A 24,891-nucleotide genomic window follows, 5' to 3' on the forward strand; every position below is an offset into this window, starting at 1 on the left:
GTGGAACAATGTAGGACCAGCATTTGCCAATACATTCCCATTATCGGGCCGATTACCTTAGCTGCTTGGGTCGAAACCGGGCAGGGTCCGCATGCTGCCCACATCAGTCCTTTGTGCGATACTTAAGGACAAGTGCAACATAAATATCGGTTCTACGTAAGAAAAACTATGTAACACCAAATTGGAGCAGCGGACACAAACCTGTTGTGGGCCCCACATCGGCCTTGGCGGGGCTAGAAAACAGGCGTACCGTCACGCTGCCAATATCAATCACTTATAAGGTACCAGAGTGCAGCTGCAACATATCTATGAGATATAAGTGGGAAAAACATCCGCAAGCCCAATTGGGATGGCCCACATAAAACCGCTGTGGGCACCACATCGGCCTTGGTGGGGCTGGAGAAAGGGCGTACCCGCATGCTGCTTACATCAGTCCCTTGTAGGTTTCCTGTGGGCAGACGCAGCATAGAGGAGGGCTTTATGAGGAAATAGCCTAGTCAAGCCAGACTGCACCTGCACACGTCACGGTGCTAGATGTACTTAAGTTGACACGACGCCGCGCATCCGCCGTGCATCCGTCGAGGAGAACGTTTCAGCGAAGTTTCCAGCATGCTGAGTGAACAGGCTGTAGGTCCCATATCGACGGTGGTGATGATTACGAAAAATAAGGGTGCTCACATGCTTCCTCATATTGGTTCGTTTAGGTTACTTTGGGACAAATGCAGCATAATGTGGGGTTCTATGACGAGAAATGATCGAAGAATCTAAGTTACTGATCAGTTAAAAGATTTGCAGAGTCGTCGTTGCTCGCAAATTTGACGCGGAGGTGACTGCTGCTTAACGCTGATGCTTACTATATGCTGCACGGCCTTCGAGAACGATACGAGATGGCTGTTAAAGGTCAACTCGATTCGGTGAAAGAGCCAGGGTGTGTGTGTGTTCTAGGCACCGATCCAAGAGGCCATGCTGGAGAGGGAAGAGTTAGTAGGGGTGGTTAATGCGCTGTAGAATGGCGGTTGGTGGGCGGTGAGAAGCATACCAAGCGCTTCAAAGTCATCGCGAGGGTTCGGCTCACCCCATATTGTGCCAAGAAGTCTGCCAGGTTTTACGTCACCATTATAAGTTTTTTTGCATAGATCAGTGTTTACGCCATTCCATGCCTAATACCGTGCGGATGGAAATCCAGAAGGTGTCTGCCGCCCACTACTGAACCTCACTAAATGACACTCCACTCAATGCGACTTCTTACCCATCCCTCCGCGCGAGGGTGCACCGTGTAAATACCTCTTTCAGTAAGGCATGCCCGTTCTAGGTCGCGATAATGCGAAAGGACGTCCACTCTTGATGAAGGTGTTATGCTTGCCCTCAGCGGTCGGGTTTTGGAAACCATATTCATGTAGCAGTTTCTCCTAGCTGAGCGCTTTTGGGTCTCGTTTCAGGTGAAACTACACTTACTTTGTATGACCAAGACCGACGCCTGACAGGAATGTCGTCGTCACTGACAATGGTAAACAGGCATGCCCTGCAGCTACAAACAATACAGATAACTTTTTATTAGCGGACCAAGAGAGCTGAAATTCGGAGAGAAGCAACTGCACCGCAGAAGAGTTATACTACTAAGAACTGATAACCGCATGTTATTACTCATGCAAATGACATGAGGAATAGCAGTGACATGAACAATAACAGAATAACTAATATTATTTGCAACAGCACAGATGAACGATGACTATGATGCCACATGTCGAATTTGATATCAGTGATTACAGGTGGCTGTGCTCGTATTTCGATTATTTTTTTCATCTTCAAGACTGAAAATCTCGCCTTACGGTTTTTCGTCAACCAGCAGTGATAACAAGAATGGTGTCCAATAACTTGACTTCATATTTGCACTCAAACCACATGCGTAAGAAGATACTGCTAAAAAAAGGCACCGTTCTTGCTATTACCGAAGACATTTAGGGGAATATTTACAGTAAATTGTTCAGAGAAAATTTTACCTATAGGCTTAAGATCGAGACAAATATGTGTTGAAATAATTAAAGTAGAAAGGTGAACCATGCTTCCCTGAAAGGGTTCAACTTTTTATTACGTTATCAGCAGCAGGGCAAACATAGTTTTGTACCATTTTATAGTGAAATTCTGAAATGAGCCAGAAGTATACCAAAGTAAAAGATATGAAAGTGCGAATGATATAAAGTTACCTCTCGGAATCAATTTTACGTCACACTAAAATTTTATCAATGCCACTTCAGTGAGCTTCACCAGATCGGAGATATAATTTCACGTACATAAAACCATATTTGCGAATGTCCTGAGCTGATTAGCAGACCGTGGAGACTTTTCTCGTGGTTTGTGCTCTTTTCAGAACATGAAATTAAAGCATTGGGCAATCTTCATTTTGCTTGGGCAATTGGTCTTTGACCCCACTTTGAGCAAACTAAAAATACCTTGTGCCATGGCGCTCTTTGGCCTCAGATGCCCTTGAGCGATAAAAACTCGCTATCACCACCAATCTTCATTTTAAGTACTGAATAAATATATTACAGACAAATAGCAATTCAAATCCGTAAGAATATTTATTGACCCAATGACGGGCATGCAGCGTCTCAATAAAAGGAAATGTTCGTTGTTACGGTTTCTTTGGTTACAAAGTGAAAATATCTAAAAGGCTGAACATTCGCTATTCTGTTGAAAAAATTCCTCTTTCTATGTCACGCACTTCGGGCTGAAATTCAAAGCGCAGGCGGTCATAGGGGAGTGAAACAACATGGACATAGCTTTTGCACATTTCTTGTTTTCCATTTAATTTCGCTTAAATTCAACACAAACAAAACAACTGCCCAACTACACGAGCTGTCGTAATTTGGAACCTTCTACAATGGCGTTATTATATTTTAGCACACTAGAACTTTGGCAAGTTCAGGCCAAATATCACAACTTACATCCCTGTTAAATTTTTTTACAGATTTTGACCACCCCGTAAAAGATCATTACATATACTCAGACTACGAGAAATGCACTCTCAAGGAGTTTACTGTGAATAACCATCAAGGTGAGCCATATTCCAAGACACTGTTGAAGAGATTGAATGAGACCTTTCGCATTCCGAGACAGTCGGCTGTGGGGAGAGAAACCCCTAACACTAGCTCTCACGTGCTCTCCGTCCGATAAAAGCCTTTTGGCAGAAAACGGCATGACAACATTTCTATTCGTGACCTTCCAGCTTTACACTACATCACCTAGAAGAAGCAGTCAGCAAAAAGTAATTTTCAAGGTATGAGCAGAAAAAATACGAAGTTGCCTAATTATCACTATGCGATCAAAGTGCTTTAGTACTAGGTCCTTTGCTTGGTTTTTATTACTTCTATTTTACTGAATTTCATCTATTCGTATTTTCTTAGATGCCTTACTAAGTGTTTCTTTGCTCAATAAAACTTCTTCCCTTAACTTTGCCGATCAAAATGCAGGGAAGTTTTTCTTTTTTTTTGCATCCGCAGATTGCGTGTTGCGGGTGTCAAATGAAGTCAAAGAGTGTCCCCCTCAAACCTGCATCGACCAGCTCCAAGACAACTTCGATGACGGAGCACTAGTTTTTGACAATGAGTCCTGCGGAGAGCTTTTTCAGTAAAACCCTCGCCGAAGCGGCGGCGTTCCTATCATATACCTAAATTAGCGCACAGGCAAAAAATAAAGCTAGTTTCCATTCGTTCTATAAGGTTCGGAATTTTTTCTCTGTGTAGTCTGTTTCTTAACTAACGCCATTCGCCAAAGCCCATCCTCGAGATGTGGCAAAATATTCCGGAACAGCGACGAGACGTTTATGTACAGAGTATACCCACAGAACACAGACCGTTTTCAAAACGCCATGAAACAGCTACAACCGTATACAGGCGTCTTAAGTTAGATCGAATTGCCTCAACGACGAGCGCATCAAGAAGTGCACTCAGAAACATCTCAGTGACTTATGTATCTAAAAGTTCACTCAGAACCGCTTCTGAAACACCCCACTGAAAATTTCGTCAAAATAACACGCCCAGGTGAAGGTAGTTGTATGAACACGATCATATTATCATAATGCGATTTGTCACTTGTACAAAAGCACAAGTTGTATAGTTAAGAATGTGTGCCGCGGCGAACACGAGTCACAGAATCACCTCAACGTTTTCTGACCTTGACACGTGTATTAAAACCATTTATTTCAGCGCCACTACCTTTACATCAATCCTGCCATTCTGGCAGCAGTGTCGTGTCAAAAAAGTGTCACGCTTTAACGCAAACTCCTTTGGTCCGAATTGTTTTTAACAACTTGAAATTACAAACTACCTGCGAGCAACGACTCGGTCACAAATACTTTAAACCTTGCTCCGACGATACTGTGAATAGTGCGGCGATGTTGATGCTCTTGAAGAAACAGTAAGACAATGTAGAGGCTTTAATGATCAAAGAAATCTGGAATACACCTTTAATCTACACGTGTGCAGACCGGTGGGGGGAAAAACAACTGACGCGATTTTCCCCAATGCTGCACAGCATACACTGTTCTCGTTGTTCTGGTTCCCTCCGTGTTTTCTTGCCGCGTACACGTGTGTGGAATGTACAAACATAAACGTGAAGGTGAAGACACAACGTGAAGAGCAAGGAGTAAAGATATGAATCCGCCCGAAGTGAACGTCCTCTCGCGAAAACGGAAATTTGATGCGATAAAGGCATAGTGCGACGTAAATGGAACAGCCTGAGTTTTTCGGCCTCCTTAAGTCTCTTAAATATGTACAGTCTTGATCAAAAGTCATCAGGCGCAAAGCTCTTTGTCTCAGCCGCATAACAAAGCCATTATACGACACCAATAAAAACAAAAAACATTGAAATGCTAGCAGGTTTCTTCTTGTGGTAGACAAGCTTTCTGCTTGACTTGTGTTTTGAACGATCCGCTATACGCAGCATTCTAGGAACAGTCATTTCGCTGGAGCTGAACGCTGTGGTCTTAAGACTGTTGACCAAGAATGTACGTTTTTCTACTCAGTCTGTTATTAATCAGCAATATAGCTAACGACCTCCACGGCGCCATAGTGGTTGCCCTAGATCAATACGCCTATGATACGCTGATTTTAACTTCTGCTAATAAATCCTAAGACGTGATCTCTTCCTTACAGTCTGCTGCCACAAAAGATATGGACTAGTTTGGAATTAACTTAATTAGCATAAATCAAAGACACAAAAAATTCGTAGAAAAAATCACATCCCACCTGTCATCATGAAAAATGTTTGCTTCCTCATGTTAACCCCACCCCTTATGTAAAACCCCTTACAGGGGGTCTTTAAGGAAATGAAAATGAAAATCAAAGAAATCTGCTTCCATAATCCATTGAAGCACGTCAGCCTTGACTAACCTCTCGTTTTCATTGGTCACATTGTATATCTTGCTCTCGTAAGCCTGTACAGTATTCATCTGTAGTAAAGTGCCTCGGCTTGTATCTTGAGAGCGGCCTTTCTTGTTACAGCCACATTGCTTACGTTTGTAAAAAACTTCGAGCCGTATCGTGTCTAGAGAGAGGGTTTATTTACTTGAAAAGCAGAGAGGTTGGCCTGCTACTCTGCACTGGGGAACGGGAAGAGGAGAAAGAATCGTGTCTATTCTACAATGTAAGATATTACATGTCCTTATTGGCAACAAAAATGATTACTGAAGCCTTAGGCTACAGTATTCTTCAATATAGAGATAAATGCTTACGGGCACTATGCCGTTCGCTAGCACAAACAGAATAAACGATATATTGCAGTCCGTCTAATAAAAACGTATCTTATGATTTAAACATGAATGCTGACGCACAGCGTTTCAGAATACTTTATAAGCCGAATTTCAACAAGCTCTTGAGGCAGACTGTTGTTTAAAACATTTCTGGTTCATGAAATTCTTCGCTCCGTACTATTCTTCCTATTGGTTAAGGCCTAAATACCGTTTTTGCAAGCCACGATGATCTACAAGGTATGGTACTAGAATACGTACTCATTACATTCCGACCTACTTCAAAAGTTTACCCCCCCCCCCCCCCCCCCCCAGCGTCTTCTGTACAAAAACCATATACCATTTAAAGACCGCTAAGGCATCTCTGTGTTTAAAACAATATCTTTCGAATTATATTTCGGTTGCGTGCAAAGCTGGCGTTCTTGGATCTTTGCACCACGTGTACTTTTTGCATTGCTTTATCCACCATTTTGTCCAGACAGATTGTGGTTTTTGTGTTACGTTTTTTTAAGCTCATGCGAGTTTTTTATAGGTACTGCATAAATTTTAATACTTTTTCTCATGTTCTATACTCGGATCCACTGATTTCTTCTGTGCACATGTACAGCGATTGATTCTTCTGTCTATCACGTGCTGCCGCTCAGGCCAGCAATGGATTAGAAGGCCAGAATATATGTGCTGAGTTCGTTAGTAATATTAAAAAAAAATTCTTGTGGTCGAGTACGGATAAACAGGAGATACTAAGCGGGCAGCACGAGCGAACGTTAAAAGAATGATCTCTTTCGTTACACGTGCCTTCATATCATAAAGGCTTGGCTGACACACGTCAAGTCTGGCGTAATAAATAGGACGCGCGGTGCGAAATTGCAGTCCATTGCTTGCCCGGCGCTACGATGGTACCCTTTGTGACATCTGCGTTGGTCGCCGCCTGTACTTTACTGCTAGCTTTTCCGCTTGCTTCCTGCAAAGCCAAGCACCAGCTGGAACACGAAACCGTGGTGGATGCTTTCAAGGTAAGTTCATTAAAGCGAGCTTTTTGGCAAGCTCGCAACAGACTAGAACAGAATTAGGTCTGAAGCAGAAGTCATTAGCTTTCTGAGCGTGTCTCCCTTACAAAAATGGTCTATAGACAGTTTATAGACTTATAGACTATTTCCTTCTAATATATATTTGTTTTTGTCTATTCCTAGTCTTTAGACTATCAATAGACAAAAGTCTACTAAAAGTGAATGGCCATAAATCTAAAGAGTGTCTATAAACCGTGTGTGTAGATTTGTATTGCCTATAGACTGCTCTCTAGGGCTCGTGTTTAGAGTCAACAGACTTTATTGACAGAAGTTTATGAACAGTCTACAGACTGTCTAAAGAAGTTTTTGTAAGGGCTGTGGGCATATCAAAGAAATAACTGGTAGATATTATTGTCAGAAGTTGGACAAATGAAAAAATGAACCTATCAGCAAAAGTTTCATAGGAACTCACGTCGGCTGTCTACTGCTGTACATGCTATTTGTTCTACTTGAATACGTTATCTCGACTGCTTGGGATCACTCGTCTATATGATACGTAGTCTTTTGCGTATTCTCTAGTAGTGAAAACCAATTCTAGGCGAATAGATTCACCACGAAGCTTGCTTTGTTTCTGTTATGTGAGAGGGAGAGAGAGAAGCTATTTAAAGAAATGTAGAGAATTGCGCCAGTTTTTACACAGAGCGACATTTTACTCTGTTGCGGAGTGGGTTTTGCAAGGAGGAAAGCATGCAAATGAAGAGTACAGAAAAAAGAAATCTAGGAAAAATAGAGACATATGAAAATACGCGGTGACTGAATTGGGGTGACCGCCGCGGTGGCTCATTGGTTACGTTTCTCGGCTACCGCTACAAAAATTTGGTCATATGCCCGAACTATACATAGGCATCCAGCATTGCGACAAAGCTCTAATAGCCAACACGGGGGCTCTGCGGTTATGGTGCTCGACTGCTTACCCGCAAGACGCAGGTTCGATCCCGGCAGCGACGGTCGCGTTTCGATGGAGGCGAAATTCTAGAGGCCCGTGTACTGGGCGATGTCGGTGCACGTTAAAGAACCCCAGGCGGTGGAAATTTCCTCAGCCCTTTACGATGGCTTCCTTCATAGCCCGAGTCGCTTTGGGACGTTAAACCCCCATAAACATGAATTGGAGCGGAAGTGCAGGATGATGATGAACTTACTTTGTTGTGAACAAGAATTGCTGGTTTAGTTGGACGTTCTTGCGGGCTAGTTGGTGGAAGGTCGAGGAAGGCCAGAAACTACGCAAACGGACGAAGACAGGAGGCAAGGAATTGAATACGACGTCACGGACGCGGACTAACAGCTGTTTATTCAAGGAAGAAAAAGCGCAGGACATTTAAGGCGGGAACCCATGCAGTGACTAGTTGTTTCACTCGCACATGTAGAGATAAACACAGAGGAGAGAAATCTACAATATAGGTTTCAGTAGTTTGGTAAGTTAAAGAAAGAAAAACGTGGGTGCGGGTGTGTTAACCAGCAAGTAACGCCCGGGGATCAATAAAAAGCGCGCTTTGTCACTTTCACAGCGACAGCTGTTAAGCGCCCGTTCCTGGGTTTCGTATCTTAGCAGTAGTAGTATTGGTATTAGTACTAGTAGTGTTAGTATTATTAGTAGTAGTAGTCGGAGTAACCGGTGGCTGCGTTGCCATAGGAACCATTCGGAGGATGGTATGACGAGAGCGGAGGAATACGTAAGCGGTGGGTGGTCACTCCGGGTGGCTGCTCAGGAAGGAGAAGGCTAGGGCAAGAGGGTATAAAGGTGGCGCCGGTGGGTGGTTGCCATGGGAGTCACCCGGTGAGTTGTTACTCTGGAAGAAGAGTTACCTTGCAAGGAAGAGGGCATGTCGAGATCGTAGGAAGGCTTAACTGGAAGCTGGTTACCACGGAAATAGTCCGGAAGTTTGTGACCGTAGAAGGAGGACGTTATCGCGAGAGCAAAGGAATCCTCAACCGGAGGATGGTGTTCGTGGTGACTATGGTGAGTGCGTAATTGAGAATGCGCGATCAGTGAGTTGTTACCACAGGAACCACCCGGAGGGTGTTTACCTTGGAAGCAGGAGGAGGCCATGGCGACAGCGGAGGATTCGCCAACCGGAGGATGGTCACCGTGGAAAGAGGAAAGCAGGGCGAGAGCACAGAAAAACCTAACCGGAGATTCGTTACCTAGGAAGTAGGAATAGACCAAATTCCTTGACGGTCACTAAAATTGAAGGTCTCGAAGGAACATACAGTCCTCCAGCTATGGCCAACAACAGTGCCTTATTGATTATCGTTTCAATTTCAGTGCGAGCCCGTTCTTTATAATCCTTCCTATAGTATACAACAGCTCACACTCCTTGCACCATTCACACTGTTCCCTAAATTGAACGGCCGCATTGTTACGCACAGGCCAGCGCTGTTCAAATAATATTTCACTGACACACCTGCCGGTTTAGCCGACGTACACGAGCCCTAACTTTCAAAGTAATATCATAGATAACTCAAGTAGCACAGCCCGTGAAAGGATGAACTTGTTCCTTTGAGCATTGCTCTTTGTTTGTTTTGCCAGCAATGCACAGACCTTACGTAGTCTACAAGGGGTCCAAAAAAACATTCCTGCGCAGTGACGCGTTCGCAGTGACTTACTCTTACATCGCACGCACTTACTGGATATTCATTACTTCATACGTAATTTCGGAAAATAAATGGACCTGGAGTCTCAGAGGCACTTGTAGAGGTTATGTACACGAGCCTGTGCCACAGATAAGAGGAATTCCATCTATGATTTAAGTCAGGAGTATAAATGTTTGCTTTTCTACCCTTAGATAAGACCACGGTAGAGAGCGGCAGTTTCAAGCATGGCCTGTATTGCGCAGTAGTGCTCTGTTCTCGACGCGTGCGCAGGCGCACACTTGCGCGACATGCAGTTAATGAATACTCATTACTTCATGGAGAATGTCTAAACTAAACGATCCTGGAGTGCCAGAGGCATTTACAGAGGAATGTACAAGTTATTGCTATACAGAAAAGAGGCATACCAGCTGTAGTTGAATTAAATTCTCTAGCTTATATTTTTTTTCCTTAGATTATAGCGAGGTATGTAGCGATAGTGTCAATCATAGCAAATATTTTGCACCAGGTTAGGTGTGTGTAGAGACACTTACGTGGCAGGAAGTTAATGGATATCCACTACTTCGCATGACATGCCAGAAAATTAATCACCCTGGAATGACAAGGACTGTTCAGGAGGAATGTACACGTGCTTGCAGAACAGATGACGTGGCATGCCTGCTACAGTTGAATTAAAGAATATAGTTTTTGTTTGCTGTTCAGTCGTTACAAAGTTGCCAGGCATAAGGTGCCTATATCCTCTTTAATGCATTATGCCGAACTCAACCCTTTACCTTTTAAACATCGCACTATCTGGCAATGTTTCAAAGACAAAAATTCCTGTAGAAAGCTCCCTTAACGTTCCTGAAGTAAACGTGAAAAAAAAAATGTAACCACTTTTACAATGAATAAGCAAGTGTTTTTGAATGTTCAAATTTTGGAATATTGGCATTTTTCATATAAAAAATCTTAATGTCGTTTGAAACTGGTTTTAGGGTCCTTGCAGAGCGAATTTCTTCTTCCTTTCCGAGGACAATCTTATAGCTACCTGCAGCGTCTTCGAAAATTATATTCAGCAAGACACGAGGAAAACCACTGTGCTTCAGTAAGCTTTTCATTCACCGTGCGAGCTCTATCGCAATTAGAGCTCCAGAAACCGCGCTAAGCAGAAAAGCTTATCTTGAGCAATGGCTTTTAGAGCATAGCCATGGTACGCATCTCCCAAGATGACCGACACGTGGCAACGTTCCGTGATCACGTGACAACCCTCTGCACGTGTCTCGCGCTGCCTTCGTCGTCTTTGTATGTAGTTCGTGCGAAGGCAGTGCGGGAATTGGAGGTGGCCAGGGTGGGGTGAGGAGAACGTATCCACACACACCATGCGCTAATAATAATAATAATAATAATAATAATAATATTAATAATAATAATAATAATAATAATAATAATAATAATAATATTAATAATGCCTGTCGCCGGTTCAAATTTTAAGTAGGCATCAATCAACCAATCAATGAAATATTTACATCATCCACATGCAACGAGGTCAACTACTCCTTCCTCAAGGTTTCTCGGATGCGGCTGCAGGTGCGAGTTGTTGCGTATGTATATTACTTGACTCCCCTTTTTGGCTTCAGATGAAAACGCCGTCGATGAAGTTGCGACTGCTATCAATTATGCACCATTTGTTGTTTGGATTATTATTATCATCCGTCAGTAACATGAGCACTGGACTAGACATTTGCGATTGCGTGTTTCAAGGGAAGTTACCAGACTGTTCCAGACTGCTACCAGAATGCCGACGCGTTCCATTTTTTTAAAAGAAAATTAAGTGATTTTTCTTCTCGTACCGAAGTTTTCAAGCTTTCATTCTTTCCGTGTACACTCAGTGACTAGAACAAACTTCCATCCGAGGTTGTAAAATCTTAATCGGTGACATTCTTAGATCAACTTAAATCCTTTCTGTTGTCATGAAGATAATTCCTGATGGTGATTCACTGTCACACTCCATTGTAAAAACTGGTTCGCACTGTGTAGCCAGTGCGTTTTGTTATCCTTCATTTCTTGCAATGTTCAAACTGGGTCGTGTCTTTCTATCTGAAAGTGTTTGAAAATTTATGTACAATGATTGTGGACTCCTCGCTTGGTTTAATTCTTTTCTGTTCTCGTAAAATGGTTGCCAGTATTGTCTTCGAAGTGTGAGAGAGTCTATTTTTGACGCATTTATTCTGTATTTCGAATTGACTATTTTGTGATTATTTAGTATGTATATTTCTTGTTTACGGCCTGTTACAAGGCTACAGTACTGTGTAAATAAATAAATTAATATGTGTCATGAATAGCGCTTGGGGAAGTTACAATGAGAAAGAGGCCTTAGTCACGCAGATATACTAAGCAGGCGCACATTTTTGGTTCCAGGCGCTTGCGATTTCTCCATATGGCGTTGCTCTCTACGACATCGACAAGGATGGAGATCTCGACTGCCTGGCCGCGACACGGACGGAATTCAGCATGGACCCCCGAGAGCAACTTATATTCTCTCTTTCAAGGGCGCGAATGGCCACATTACGTACGTTTTAACTGGACCATTAGGACATATTTTTACTAAGCGAATTAGTCTGCTTCACTTTTTCGATGACTTTAATGCAGTTATGATGAATATGGATTTTTATGGCGCAAAGGCATCTATGGCCAAAGAGCGCCACGGCACAAGGTATTTTCGACTTCTCAAGATTGAGTCAAAGACCCATTTCCAAGCATTTCACTCTAAATAAGCCGAGCACCAGACCAGGAGAAAGCTTGTACCTATTGTATCACCGGTGGGTACCCGGCGGCACTGGGGATTGAACCCCGCACCTCCCGCATGCAAGGCGGATGCTAAACCACTTGGTCACCGTTGCGGTCTATTTAATGCAGTTTTGTTATCCAGGCGCATCAGGTGAAGAAATCTCTTGTTAAGAAAGGCTGTCGGTGCACGAAACTCAGTGGAGCCATGAGAGCAGCGAAAATGGACCATTTTGGCAAATTTCCAGGCATGAAATGCTTTTACCACCCGTTGTCGGTGCGCCGCGGGTGATGTTGACAAACTTTTAAACACGATTTTTACTGAAAAATGGTGATGTTATGTCAAACGAGAACTTTCCAACTTCACTATAGGAATTCGACGAAGACTTCGCTTTCATACTTTTGCTCCTTTAATTAGATTGTCTGTAGGGCGTTCTCAAGCACTCGCTCAAGATCCCGCGGCAGATGGTGCGACAAGAGCTCCAAAGCTCTTATCGAACGCTGCTAAAGCTCATACACCCCAGTGCTACAATTGTGCTTGTTCTACACGCGATGATGACGTCAATTCCAAGTAGGAGTCGTTCTTCCTAGACGACTAGGGACTTAAATCGCACGTCTCGCTAACAGGTGGCCCAGAAAATTTATAAAAACTGACCTTAACAGTGGTTATAGCACTCTGCAGGACCTCGAATTACTGATCGGGACAGTCTGGCCTTCGGTCCTTCATCCATCCACGCTGCTGTTATTTTTTATGGGTTAGTTTTCAAAAACAAACCACAAAAGAAGCTCACTCAGTTTCCTATGCAGTGAATGTCATAACTTTTCGTTTTGAGTGTGTATCGAACTTTCGTGGTTATCAATAGAGCCAACATGGTCTAGCAAGGCAAAAGCAATTCACAATTGGCAGCGATGTGCTGGAAGTAGAAAAGAAATATGTCTACTTAGGGCTGGTAGTGACGGCTGATCTGGATCATGAGAGGGAAATAACTAGAAGGATAAGAATGGGGTGGAGCGCATACGGCAGGTTCTCTCAGATCATTAATGGTAGTTTACCAATTTCCCTCAAGAGGAAAGTGTACAACAGCATAATCTTACCGGTACACATCTACGGGGCACTGAGGGGATTCCAAGGGGAGGCAAGCGTGGCAGGGGGCGGCAGAAAGCTAGGCGGGTGGATGAGATTAAGAAGTTTGCAGGCATAGGGTGGGCGCAGCTGACAAAGGACAGGGTTAATTGGAGAGACATGGGAGGTGCATTTGCCCAATAGTGGGCGTAGTCAGGCTGATGATGATCATACGGTGGGGCACTGAAACGTCGGGGGCGGACTAGGAAGCACGTTGTCATGGAAGCAGTAAATGAAGGACTGCACTCCAATGTCTAAAGAATGCAGCGCGAAATGACAAGGACAAACAGAGAAGTGCACAGGACTGGCGCTGACTACCAACACATTTATTCAGAGAAAAGAGCAGCTTTTATACTGCCATCCAAAACCCACCTGACCAAATAAAACAGCAGTCGTGGGAAAACTATCTAACATAGATACGCATCGTTGCACACAATATCAAAGTAACAGCACATCGAGGCGACGCCACTTCAGCCCCGAAACCAAAACTTGAGGACCAGGAAGAGCCATAAGATACCAGCCTACGAAAGGAAGATTCAGCGAATTTTTATGCCCTCGCAGCTCGAGGCAAATGACAGAAAAAAGGAACAAACAGCCAAAACAAAGGCGAAAACAACAACATAGTCACCGCAAAATTGTGTCAAAAGTCGAAGCAAACCAGAGTGAAGGGGCGAAACGCTTAACAAAACAAAGCAAAACGCTACGCTAAAGCTGAGTCAACCGCTCAAAGCCATACAGAGTCATAGAAGAGTTAAAAAGTTCAAAATAACGAGACTTCGCCTCGTGCTGCGAGGGCGTAAAATATCGATAACTCTTCCTTTTTTATGCTGGTATCTTATGGCTCTTCCTGGTCCTCCAGTTTTGAGTTTGGGGCTTACGTTGCTTCGCCTCGATGTGCAGTTACTTTGATATTGTGTGCAGCGATGTGTATCTGGGTTAGACAGTTTTCCCAGGACTGCTGTTTTATTTGGTCACGTGGGTTTTGGACTGCATCATAAAAGCTGCTCTTTTCTCTGAATAGATGTGTTGGTAGTCAGCGCCAGTCCTGTGCACTTCTTCGTTTGTCCTTGTCTTTTCGCGCTGCATTCTTTAACCATGAACACTGACCAACAAGCCCAAACAGCCACTTTAGCTCTAATGTCATTGCATTTCATCTCAAGGATCGCTAAAGTGCCCTCATAGCTTTTAAAGGAGTATTCGCACGGAGGATAAGTCGCTCCCTAAGTGAAGGCGACCGCAGACACATCGCACCTCAGAGTGACGACGCGGTAGCGTAACTTCCGCTCATTATCCGGAGGTAGAAACGGAGACTTGCTGCTCGGCCAGCACAGACTATACCCTCTCTCTGCGCGTTTTTAAGGCGAAAGCATTTAATGGCTCATACTCGCGGCCATGAGCCTGTCCGTCCGATGTCATGCTCTTCAGCAACTCGATAAGAAAAAAATCTTTGTGCACGATGGGATTCGAACCACCATCCTACCGTTCCGCAGCCGAGCGTGCTAACTAATACGGCACTTCCTGCCAACGCATAAGTAGTTCCCCTTGTCTAGGACGCTGGAGAGAGTTTGCGGAAATGCGTCTAATCATACGGATGCCTCCCAAACGCCCTCCAGTGTCTCCAGCATTTAATATTCACAAACAATTGTGTAGTTAATAAACATCATAACCACAAATCAGTGACAGACCGCCACAGCGCGCTAAAGGTTTACAGCTCACCGCGCTTTAGGTCACCAAAGTGCCCCCCCCCCCCTAATTTTTTTTTCTTCTTGTCGGTGGGGCCAGAATGGCAGCTCCCCCTGACTAACCGCTTTTTGTTCTTGTTGCAGGAATTTCACTTACGACTTACGAAAAGGACCAGCGCCTGACACAAATGTGGTCGTCATTAATAACGGTAAACAGGAACATGCTGCAGCTATAGACAGTACACATAATCTGATTATTAGTGAATAGAAACAGCCTAAATTACAAGACAAGTAACCGCTCTCTGAAAAGTTATCCTGCAGATAACCTGTAACCACATATCAATCATGTCTTGCAAGGGACTTCAGAAATAGGAGCGACTAGAACGATAAAAACATCGCAGATAATACTATCAACATACAAAGGAAAGAGGCCTATGAAGTAACCTGTTCAATGTGATAACGCTGGTGTGAGATGACAGCGCGCTTGTTAGGTTTTCTTCATCTTCTGCTTGAAAATCACTGGCTCTACCATGTTACTGGTTTTTCGTAAAGTAGCCATGGCAGATAGAAAAATGTCCGGTATCTTTAGTTCATATTTGTACTCTTGCGCCATCGTTATGAAGACAAAGCTGAAAGATGTGACCAATGGCGCTGTTAACAAAGTCATTTGAATCTTCACTGGAAGGTGTTTGGAGGAAACTTTCCTCCAAACACTTTCCAGTAAACCTTCGAATAAATGACTTTGGTAATAGTGTAATTGTCCGTCCCACTTACTGAGCCCTGCATGTGCCACATTCCAGGAAGTAGATAACATTAGCTCTTCACATGAGAAAGTACTTCTTATATGAAAAGGATAGCACGGTACTCTCAGCACTGGTAGTTGTTGCCATCATCGGACCAATGATTGCAACGCTTTGTTTTGACAGCAGGTGAAGAGATCTAAAAGACCGAACAACGCCCACTCGAATAAAAAAAATCCCTTTTTGTGGGCCACATATTGAGCGCTGAAATTTATAGCGATGAAGCTCCATAATGCATCCAAACTAACATGAGTGCCGCTTTCGCACGTTATTTTCTTTTAAATCCACTAAAATAAACCTGATAACGACACAACTTACCAACTACAAGATTCGGTGTAACTTGGAGCCTTTAGAAAGCTTTTAACATTTGCGAAATACGCCATTTGGACACGTTCAAGCCGAACAATACAATTTACGGCTTTATTGAATTGTTTTACAAATTACGACCACCAACTAACAGAACAATTCTTATTTACAATATTTACAGACAATGACCACCCACTAACCAACCATTACTTATACTCAGACTACAAAAACTGCATTGTGCTGGAGTTTCCGATCTTGAATCATCAAGGTAAGCGATAAGGGGAGAGATTGTGCAGAAGAAATCGAGTCTTCAGTCTGTTTCGCAATCCTAGAATAGATGACAGATGGCTGTGGGGACAGAAGACTCTCGGACAAGCTCTCACGAGCTTTGTGCCAGATATATGATTTGTTTGAAAGCGGCAGGGCAAAGTTGCTACTCAGGATCTTTCCGCTCAAGATCACCTCGATGAAATGGTTTACAGTTATTAGGCTGCGGTCCATATTGTTTACCTGCTTTAGTCTGTTAAGAAAACATAACGTGGAATGTAAGAGATAAAAACCATCTATTTGTTAGAAGAACTCATTTTTCTGGCCAGTAAGTTCTGTACACAAATTAAAGTTACAATGCTGTGTTCGCTTCCTCAAGGAACTTTTTCTTTCTGATCTCACTTGTTTCATACCGAAACCTGCCTATGGCAGGCTGTGCGGGAAATACAGTGAGCACGTCGCAACCGTAGACCCTAGTGAACATGCCGCCCTTTGGAGGTGCTGAGTGCAGTACCGGTTAACGGCCGGAAGCGGTGCACACTAGAGCTGTGTGTACCAAACTTTCGCTGAAAATTGCGTAATGTTTTCACGCCATTATTAACTATATCTCCTTACTACATTCGCAGAGTGCGTCCTGTGGGTGACAAGAGCAGCAACAGAAAACACCCCTCAAATTTGCATCGACCAGTTCCAAGATAACTGTGATGATGGAACGCTGACCTATGACAAGGATACCTGCGCAGACATGGTTCTATAAAAGCCTGGTCAGAGCTGCGTTTCTATAAAATCAACATGACACAGCAGCCACGAGATACAACCAACTTAAGCTTTTAACATTCATTCTGAGATTTGCAAATTTATCTTTTATGTTATCGGCTTTTTAAACAACACTGGCAGTCACTCATCTCCTAGACGTTGCAAACAAACCAAAACGCAGAACGTACGCCTATGTACTCAGTATTGGGGCCACCATCCAATTAGGTAGCTAGTAAGTTAGAGTGTGCTAATCATATATTCATGAGCGCTCCTTTTGCGCGGTATTTCCTTTTAGATCCAATAAAAAAGAACGTGAAAAACACACACCTTCCCAGCTACATAATTTGTCGTAACTTGGAGCCTTTACAAGGCTGTTCACATTTTAAATAAATAAATGTGTTACTGTTCTGTGGCATGCCACGTGATTCCCGTGACCGGCAGTATATGTTTAAAAATCGCTTTGTTGCATTCTCTTTTGTTCGCTGCCGTTGATGAACTATTGCGTTGGTGACTGTCTTCATTTTTTTTTCTTCTGAATGACTACATTGGTACTGCGTTGTTCGGCGCTCTTAGTGTGTGCATTCAGCCCTCCCTCAGAGGACAGGATACAGAAAGAAGACGCTAATGGTTCGCAAAGTTATTACTCAATATATATTCGGTCCAAGTTCATTATACAGTACGGGCACCGTGTTTTTGCGTTCAAAATTCTCCTGAATAAATTCTTTTTGAGCCGAAAGTGCCAGCTGAGTCAACTTGTTCTTCAGAAACCCATGTTGGGCTCAACGTCTAAGGCTATGACGGTCAGTAAATGAGGATAGGCGCTTCCAAATTATCATCTCCGGGCCTTTGGAAAAACTGGTAAAACGAATGGAGGACGATAATTTGACATCCCGTTCCTATCATCTTTCTTGGAAATAACTGTTAACTTTGCTGATTGCATGGCACGTGGGAAAATTCCAGTCAAGCACATATACTGACATACTATTAATATAGGAGAGCAAATATAGAAATAACAGGCGCAAATAAAAGACGCGCGCTATAGTGTACTAGGCCGATCCTGGAGGCAGTGCAATACCGGGCTAACCTGTGGCGGAGGTGAAGCAAGCTTCAAGCACTCCGCCAGATTTCCAAAAATAAGTAATATCTTGGGTCCAAATGGGACCCGTATCAGATATTAAATCAGATAACACGGAAAGGGAAAAGAACGGGGAGAGATAATGTGGAAGGATCAGACTGAGCTGTACAGTTTTGCAGAGGGCCCGTTATGCGCCTTTCCTTTGATTTTTAATAAAATTTATTGGTTTTGAAAACTGTTCTTGAGGAATGAAAGCGGCACATTCACTGTCTCACATAAATCGGTGGACACCCGAACCGCTCCCGGCGGCGGCGACGGCGCGTGGCGGAACGCCTGTAGCTCGGCTGAACGTCGGATTCTCGGGTACTCGAGTTCGATCCTGACCGCGGGGGCCGCGTTTCGATGGAGGCCAACCGGAAAGGCACCCGCGTGCTGTGCGATGTCGGTGCACGTAAAAAAAAGAAATAAAAATGGTTTTGGGGAAAGGAAATGGCACTGTATCTGTCTCACATATGTCGGGGGACACCTGAACCGCACCGTAAGGGAAGGGATAAAGGAGGTAGTGAAAGAAGAAAGGAAGAAGGATGTGCTGTAGTGGAGGGCTCTGGAATAATTTCAACCCCCGGTGTATCTTTAACGTGCACTAACATTGCACTGCACACGGGCGCCTTTTGCATTCCGCCTCCATCGAAACGGCCCCACCGCGGTGGCTCAGTGGTTAGGGCGCTCTACTACTGATCCGGAGTTCCCGGGTTCGAACCCGACCGCGGCGGCTGCGTTTTTATGGAGGAAAAACGCTAAGGCGCCCGTGTGCTGTGCGATGTCAGTGCACGTTAAATATCCCCAGGTGGTCGAAATTATTCTGGAGCCCTCCACTACAGCACCTCTTGTTCCTTTCTTCTTTCACTCCCTCCTTTATCTCTTCCCTTACGGCGCGGTTCAGGTGTCCAATGATATATGAGACAGATACTGCGCCATTTCCTTTCCCCCAAAACCAATTATTATTATTATTACTCCATCCAAACGCAGCTGCCGCGGTCGGGTTCGATGTCAGTGCACGTTGAAGATCCACATATGGTCGAGTTTTTGGCGAAAGGAAATGACGCAGTGGCTGTCTCATATATATATATATATATATATATATATATATATATAAGGGCCATTTGAACCGTGCCTTGAGTAAAGTGTCAAATAAGGGAGTGAAAGAAAAAAAATGGCAAGGCTTAGCTTGGTTAAGCCAAGAATGCGTTGCATATCTCGATGGAGTTCCGTGCTGCTCCGTTAACTCGATAGGCTATTGACTCGATCGCCATTGAAACTGCCCGTCTAGCAGCGCTCGATCGCCTTTGAGTCGATAGACTATCGGTTCGAGGGCCCTCGAAATGCCCGTGTGACAGGGGTATAAGACTGTCCCGGCGAAGGAGCGCAGCTCTTTTATACATATGCCGTGACGTCAATCATAGCGCAGCGCCCCTAGCGGGAGGAGCAGGAACCAGGTGGTGGCTGCGGCCGCGCGCGACCGCGCCAGTTGGGGCCCAGCTTTTCCTCCGTGACGTCACGCGCCGGCGCAGCGCCCCTAGCGGGAGGAGCGGGAGTCAGGTGGTGGCTGCGGCCGCGCGCGACCGCGCGAGTTGGGGCCCAACTTTTCCTCCGGCTGTCGCGACGCCACGTCACGTGGTTTGGTGGCTGCCCGGCCGAACCCAAGGGCTGAACTGAGTGATTGCAATATGCAACGCATAAAAAGGAACAAAGAGTGCCGCAGTGGAGGTCTCCAGAATAATTTTGACCACCTGGGGTTCTTGCACATGTACACGGGCGCCTCGGCGTTTCATTTTCAGATCCAAGTGTTTCCAGGTGTCATCCCTTCCTAGTAAGGGCCAACGCCCATGCAGTTTGTGTACAGGGACGGATAAGAACTGCCGCAAGTAGACAGCGAAAGTATGAAGAAAGTGGTGCCATAGTGGAGGTCACTGGCAAATGTTCGGACACACAGCGTTCAATTGACGTTTATCAACGCGGATTATGCTTAAAACGATTGCCTGCTCATGCGGCTCGGGCGAAACGCAAATGGTACACGGCTGCTGATCCGGAGTAACCGCAATCGAACCCAACGGCAGCGGCCACGTTTCGATGGAGGCGAAATGCAAAGGCGCCCCTGTGCTGTGCGATGTCATTGCATTAAAGATCCCCAGATGATCTAAATTTTTCCGGAGCCCCTCAACTACGCCACCTCCTCATTCCTTTCTTCTTTCACTCCCTTCTTTATCCCTTTCCTTACGGAGCGGTTCAGGTGTCTCAGGTGTCAGCAGAAATGTGAGGCAGTTACTGTGTCATTTCCTTTCCCCAAAAAAGATTTTTCATTTGCCTTATCAAAGTTTTCTTCTCTTCCTGCGGAGCCCTCCACTACGGCCCCTCTTCATTCATTACTTTTTTCACTCCTTCCTTTATTCCTTCCTTACTCTGCGGGTCGGGTGTCCACCGAGATATGTGAGACAGTTACTGTACAGTTTCCTTTCCTCAAAAACCAGTTTTCAATTTTTCGAGCGGGAAAGATATTGCTGACTCCAGGAATCATTTCCGATGTACTGCGAATTTAATTATATGATTTAGAACAACAGATCAAAAATCCTACCCGAGATGAGGTGCCCCGCGCCAAATCATCTGTGGTGATTTTAACGCCCACCATAGTGCGTGGGGCAGTGCGCGCCACTCCACGCGTGGAGACGACCTGCACGACGCAGCAACGCAGCTGGGACTCACCCCCTTGAACACCGGCGAGCCCACCTTTCGACGACGCGGAACAACCGGCTCCTGCATCGACGTTGCCTTCGCATCCAGAGGCATCGAGGCGACATGGCGCCGATCACCATCTCTCTGGGGCTCAGATCATTACTCCATCCTAATCGAACCCACTGCGATGGAGGCGCGCCCCAAACGTGCCTACTCCATTACCAACTGGAGTGCGTTAAGGCGGGCGGTCGACGAGGCGGCGGCCACTGGCGCAGATTTCTTTTCAAGTCTAGTCCGAAGCGCTCTCGCAGCCACCCAACGAGCAGAGGTAAGGGCAGGGCAGCCCACACCTGATATGAAGTTGCTCAATCTGCGCGAGAAGAGAGATCGCGCAGAGCGACGGGCGCGACGGACTGACAGAGCCGCCGACTGGACTGTCTACAACCGCTTGGACGCAGCAGCGCGCCGTAACGCCAACAAGCTATACCGCCGGCAGCGGGCTTCACTATGCCAAAGGATGGAGGAAGATGTCAGCTCGCGGAGGCTGTTTGACACCCTGCGGCGCATCACCGAACCACAGGCAAACCGTCAACCGCTGGCCGCCCTCGCAATCTCCAGCGGGCTCAGCTTTGAAGAATTGGCAGAGCGGTTTGCCGATCGGTTCGCGCCGCCCAGCCCCGCAAACGCCGCTAACATAGCTGCTCCTGAGAGCCCCAGAAGCGACGCCAGTCCCTCGCCCGTCGCCTCGGAAGGTCCATGTGATGCGCCGTTCACCGCGGCGGAATTGAACAATGCGCTGCAGCGCTGCCGCCGCCGCTCGGCGCCCGGACCAGACGGGGTGACATACCAAATGCTGCGAAACCTGGATGCGCAGCAACGACAGATCCTCCTGCAGCAGATCAACCTGGTGTGGGAACGCGGGGAGCTGCCGGAGGATTGGCGAACCGCGGTCGTTTGTCCTATCCGAAAGGCAGGGCGCCCACCTACGGAGCTGAGCGGATACCGGCCAGTGGCATTAACATCGGCGGCAAGTAAGCTCATGGAGCACATGGCGTTGCAGCGTCTGAACGAGCGGGCTGCGGAGGCTGATTTGTTTGACGAGCGGCAGACGGGTTTCCGTGGGATGCGGTGCACGGCTGATTCTATATCGGACGTTGTTACAGCGCTGGAGCATGCCAGGGCAGCAGGCCAGGTTGCGCTGCTGCTGCTACTGGACGTCTCGGGCGCTTTTGACAACGTTCACCGCGCACCAATTCTCGCGGTGCTTGAGGGGGCCGGTGTGAGCGGGCGCCTTTTGCGATACGTTCATGGCTTCCTGAGCGGGCGCACCATGCGCGTACGAGTAGGGGGTAAGCTCTCCAAGCCTCGCCCGATCGACATGGGCGTGCCGCAGGGCTCTGTCCTATCACCATTTCTGTTTAATGTGGCCATGTCGGTGGTGCCGGCCTCCCTCCCCACGAGCGGGCGACACCATGTGTACATGTCCATATATGCAGACGACATAGCTCTGTGGTGCCGGGGACCACCGGGCGAGGCGTTCCGCGTGCGGGGGTGCCTTCAGGGAGCCCTGACCGCAATCGATGCCAGCTTGCGCGGCCTTGGTCTGTCGCTGAGCGCGGACAAATCGGTGGCCATGGCCTGCATTTTGCGCTCGCGCGCGCACCTTGCGCCTCTGTCACTGGACGGGACTCCGATTCCTTGGCGTAAATCGGTGCGGTATCTTGGCCTGGACATCGACTGGCGCCTTTCCTTCCGCCCCGCGGCGACCAAGGCCTGTCTGCAGATGAAGAGGATCACCGCCGCCGTGCACAAGCTCACCGCTCGAGGCCAGGGCATCTCCCAGCAAGCCGCGCTGCGACTATACAATGCCGCAGCTTTGGGGGCGGTGCTCTATGCGCTGCCGCTCGTCACGGTGCGCAAGCCGTGCTGGAAGAAGCTCGAACTTCAGCACCGCAAGTCCCTGCGCGTGTGCCTAGGCCTGCCCAAAAACTCGCAGTGCGCCGCAACGTTGGCTGAGGCAGGAGCGTGGCCCCTTGAGCTCCAAGCAGCGCGCAGGGCACTGAATCACATCGACCGGTTTCACCGCGCACCGGACGGCGGCTCGCTGCTGAAGCGTATGCGCTCGCACCCGCGCTCACGAATGGGCGCGGCGCTGCTCGAGTATGAGCAATTGACCCAAGGCCCACCCCCCTACGGCTCCTGCGCGCCCTGGCCTGCTGCCTCGGAGGTACAGCGAGAGATAGTCGGCATCGCGGGAAAGCGGAGCACACCCCTCTGCGCTGTGCAGCAGCTGGCCAGAGCCGTCATACACGAGGAGCTCCAGGACCATCTCCTCGTGTACACCGACGGCTCAGTGGCCCGCGACAGCTGCTCCCTTGCTGCGGCGGCCACCATCCCCGCCCTGCGACTGCACAGCCAGCAACACGCAAACTTCCTGGGCTCCTCCACCACGGCGGAGTTGATGGGGATCCGGCTCGGGCTGGATCTGCTGCTCACCCTCGGCCCTCCGCCGCCCAGGAGTGCTCTGCTGTTGGACTCCCGCGCCGCCCTCACCGCCTGCAATCTAACGGCCGCGGTACCCCACTAGTGCGGGAAATTCGCTCGCGCATCGAGCGCCTCGCGCAGAGAGGTTGTGCCGTGCGTGCACAGTGGGTGCCCGGTCACTGCGGCATCGCCGGCAACGAAGAAGCTGACGACCTCGCGACCGCTGCACACCAACTACCTGCCAGCGATCTGCCCCTTGCGCTGGAGGACGTGCGTGCGGCCATTCACGACCATCTCCGAAAGCAGCACCCCGACCCACGCATCGCGGGAGGTGAGCGCATCGACAGTGTCACCGGCTGTCGCGCACTTACACGGTCGCAACGTGCAATGATCCTCCGCGCGCGCATTGGCTGCGTGTGGCCCGGGGAACGACGGGTGCGTCACGGAATCGCGACGAGTGATGTGTGTGACGGATGCGGTGCAGTGGAAACACTAGAACATCTGCTCCTTCGCTGCTCCGCGTTCGCCGATGCTCGTCGCGATATGCTGGCGGTCTATAGGGCGCAGGGCATACTACCAGACTCCATCAAGACGCTATTGTGGCCGCAGGGCAGTGCGCTCACTCGTGAGCGAACTTTGGTGGGCCTCTGTGCATTCCTCGAACACACGGGCTTGACGTCCCGTCTGTTCTCCGTCAGGTAGTTACACGCAGTGACCGAACGCTCCGCGAGTTCTACCTTGAACGATTAATAACTGGACGCCCCACTCCAGTTGTAACCTACACAGTGCCGTGCGCGTGTGTGCTTTAATTCCTCAAAAATGAACTAATCACGCGCACAACCTGGACACATTTCTTATTGTGTAAATAGTTTGTACATAATACTTCTCCCCCTGTCCTCTATTCCTGTCCCCTCACCTCTTTCATTTCATTTCTCCATTCTGCCTGCTGTCCTTTATTTCCGCTGCCCCAGCTCAGGTGCTTCAGTATCGATGGCAGATGCCGGGGCTAGCAAAAATCTTTTCCTTCCTTTTTACTATTATTTTTAATAAAACCACGACCACCACCATGAGGTCTCATAGGAATCCGGCGAGTAAGATGAGGCTTTTCTTCTCAAGAAATTTGTTGACCAAGTAAAACTCAAATTTTTTATCCAGTACAGGGCGTAGCGCTGAGAGGGGCTCATGAACATGGAGAGGACACTAGGAGCCCGGACCCCATAGAGCATCTGTTAGAAGTCCGACTTATTTTTGGAAATGTGGCGGAGAGTTTGAAGGATGCTTCACTCCCGCCACCGGTTGGCCCGGTATTGCACTACCTCCGGGATCGGCCTTGTCTTTAGCGCGTCTTTACTATCCTGTCTTTCTATTCCATCTTTCAACTCTCCTACTATCTGCACGTGGTAGCGATTGTGGCTCGGCTTGAGCCAGTGAGCAGGCCTGTGCACTTTCCCTTTCTTTTCTTTCTTTCTTCCTGGCAACAACAACAGACAGACAGACAGACAG

At 47.0% G+C, this 24,891-nt stretch overlaps 1 protein-coding gene and 1 pseudogene across 1 annotated transcript in view; one reads left to right on the forward strand and one right to left on the reverse strand.

Moving 5' to 3' along the window:
* LOC144105552 (uncharacterized) overlaps window positions 1–17,136 on the forward strand; it is a 64,206-nt gene extending 47,070 nt beyond the window's left edge. Inside the window, exons 3-5 of the mRNA XM_077638669.1 lie at window positions 15,115–15,179; window positions 16,258–16,344; window positions 16,970–17,136. Of these exons, the coding sequence (XP_077494795.1) occupies window positions 15,115–15,179; window positions 16,258–16,344; window positions 16,970–17,100 (283 nt within the window). The 3' untranslated portion in view covers window positions 17,101–17,136. The remainder of the gene's footprint in view (window positions 1–15,114; window positions 15,180–16,257; window positions 16,345–16,969) is intronic.
* A 1,004-nt stretch (window positions 17,137–18,140) lies between these two features.
* On the reverse strand, window positions 18,141–18,315 carry LOC144105792 (U2 spliceosomal RNA; annotated as a pseudogene).
* Between the last annotated feature and the right edge of the window lie 6,576 nt (window positions 18,316–24,891).

Source organism: Amblyomma americanum, chromosome 9 (assembly GCF_052857255.1).
Source record: "Amblyomma americanum isolate KBUSLIRL-KWMA chromosome 9, ASM5285725v1, whole genome shotgun sequence".
NCBI classification, from domain to species: domain Eukaryota; kingdom Metazoa; phylum Arthropoda; class Arachnida; order Ixodida; family Ixodidae; genus Amblyomma; species Amblyomma americanum.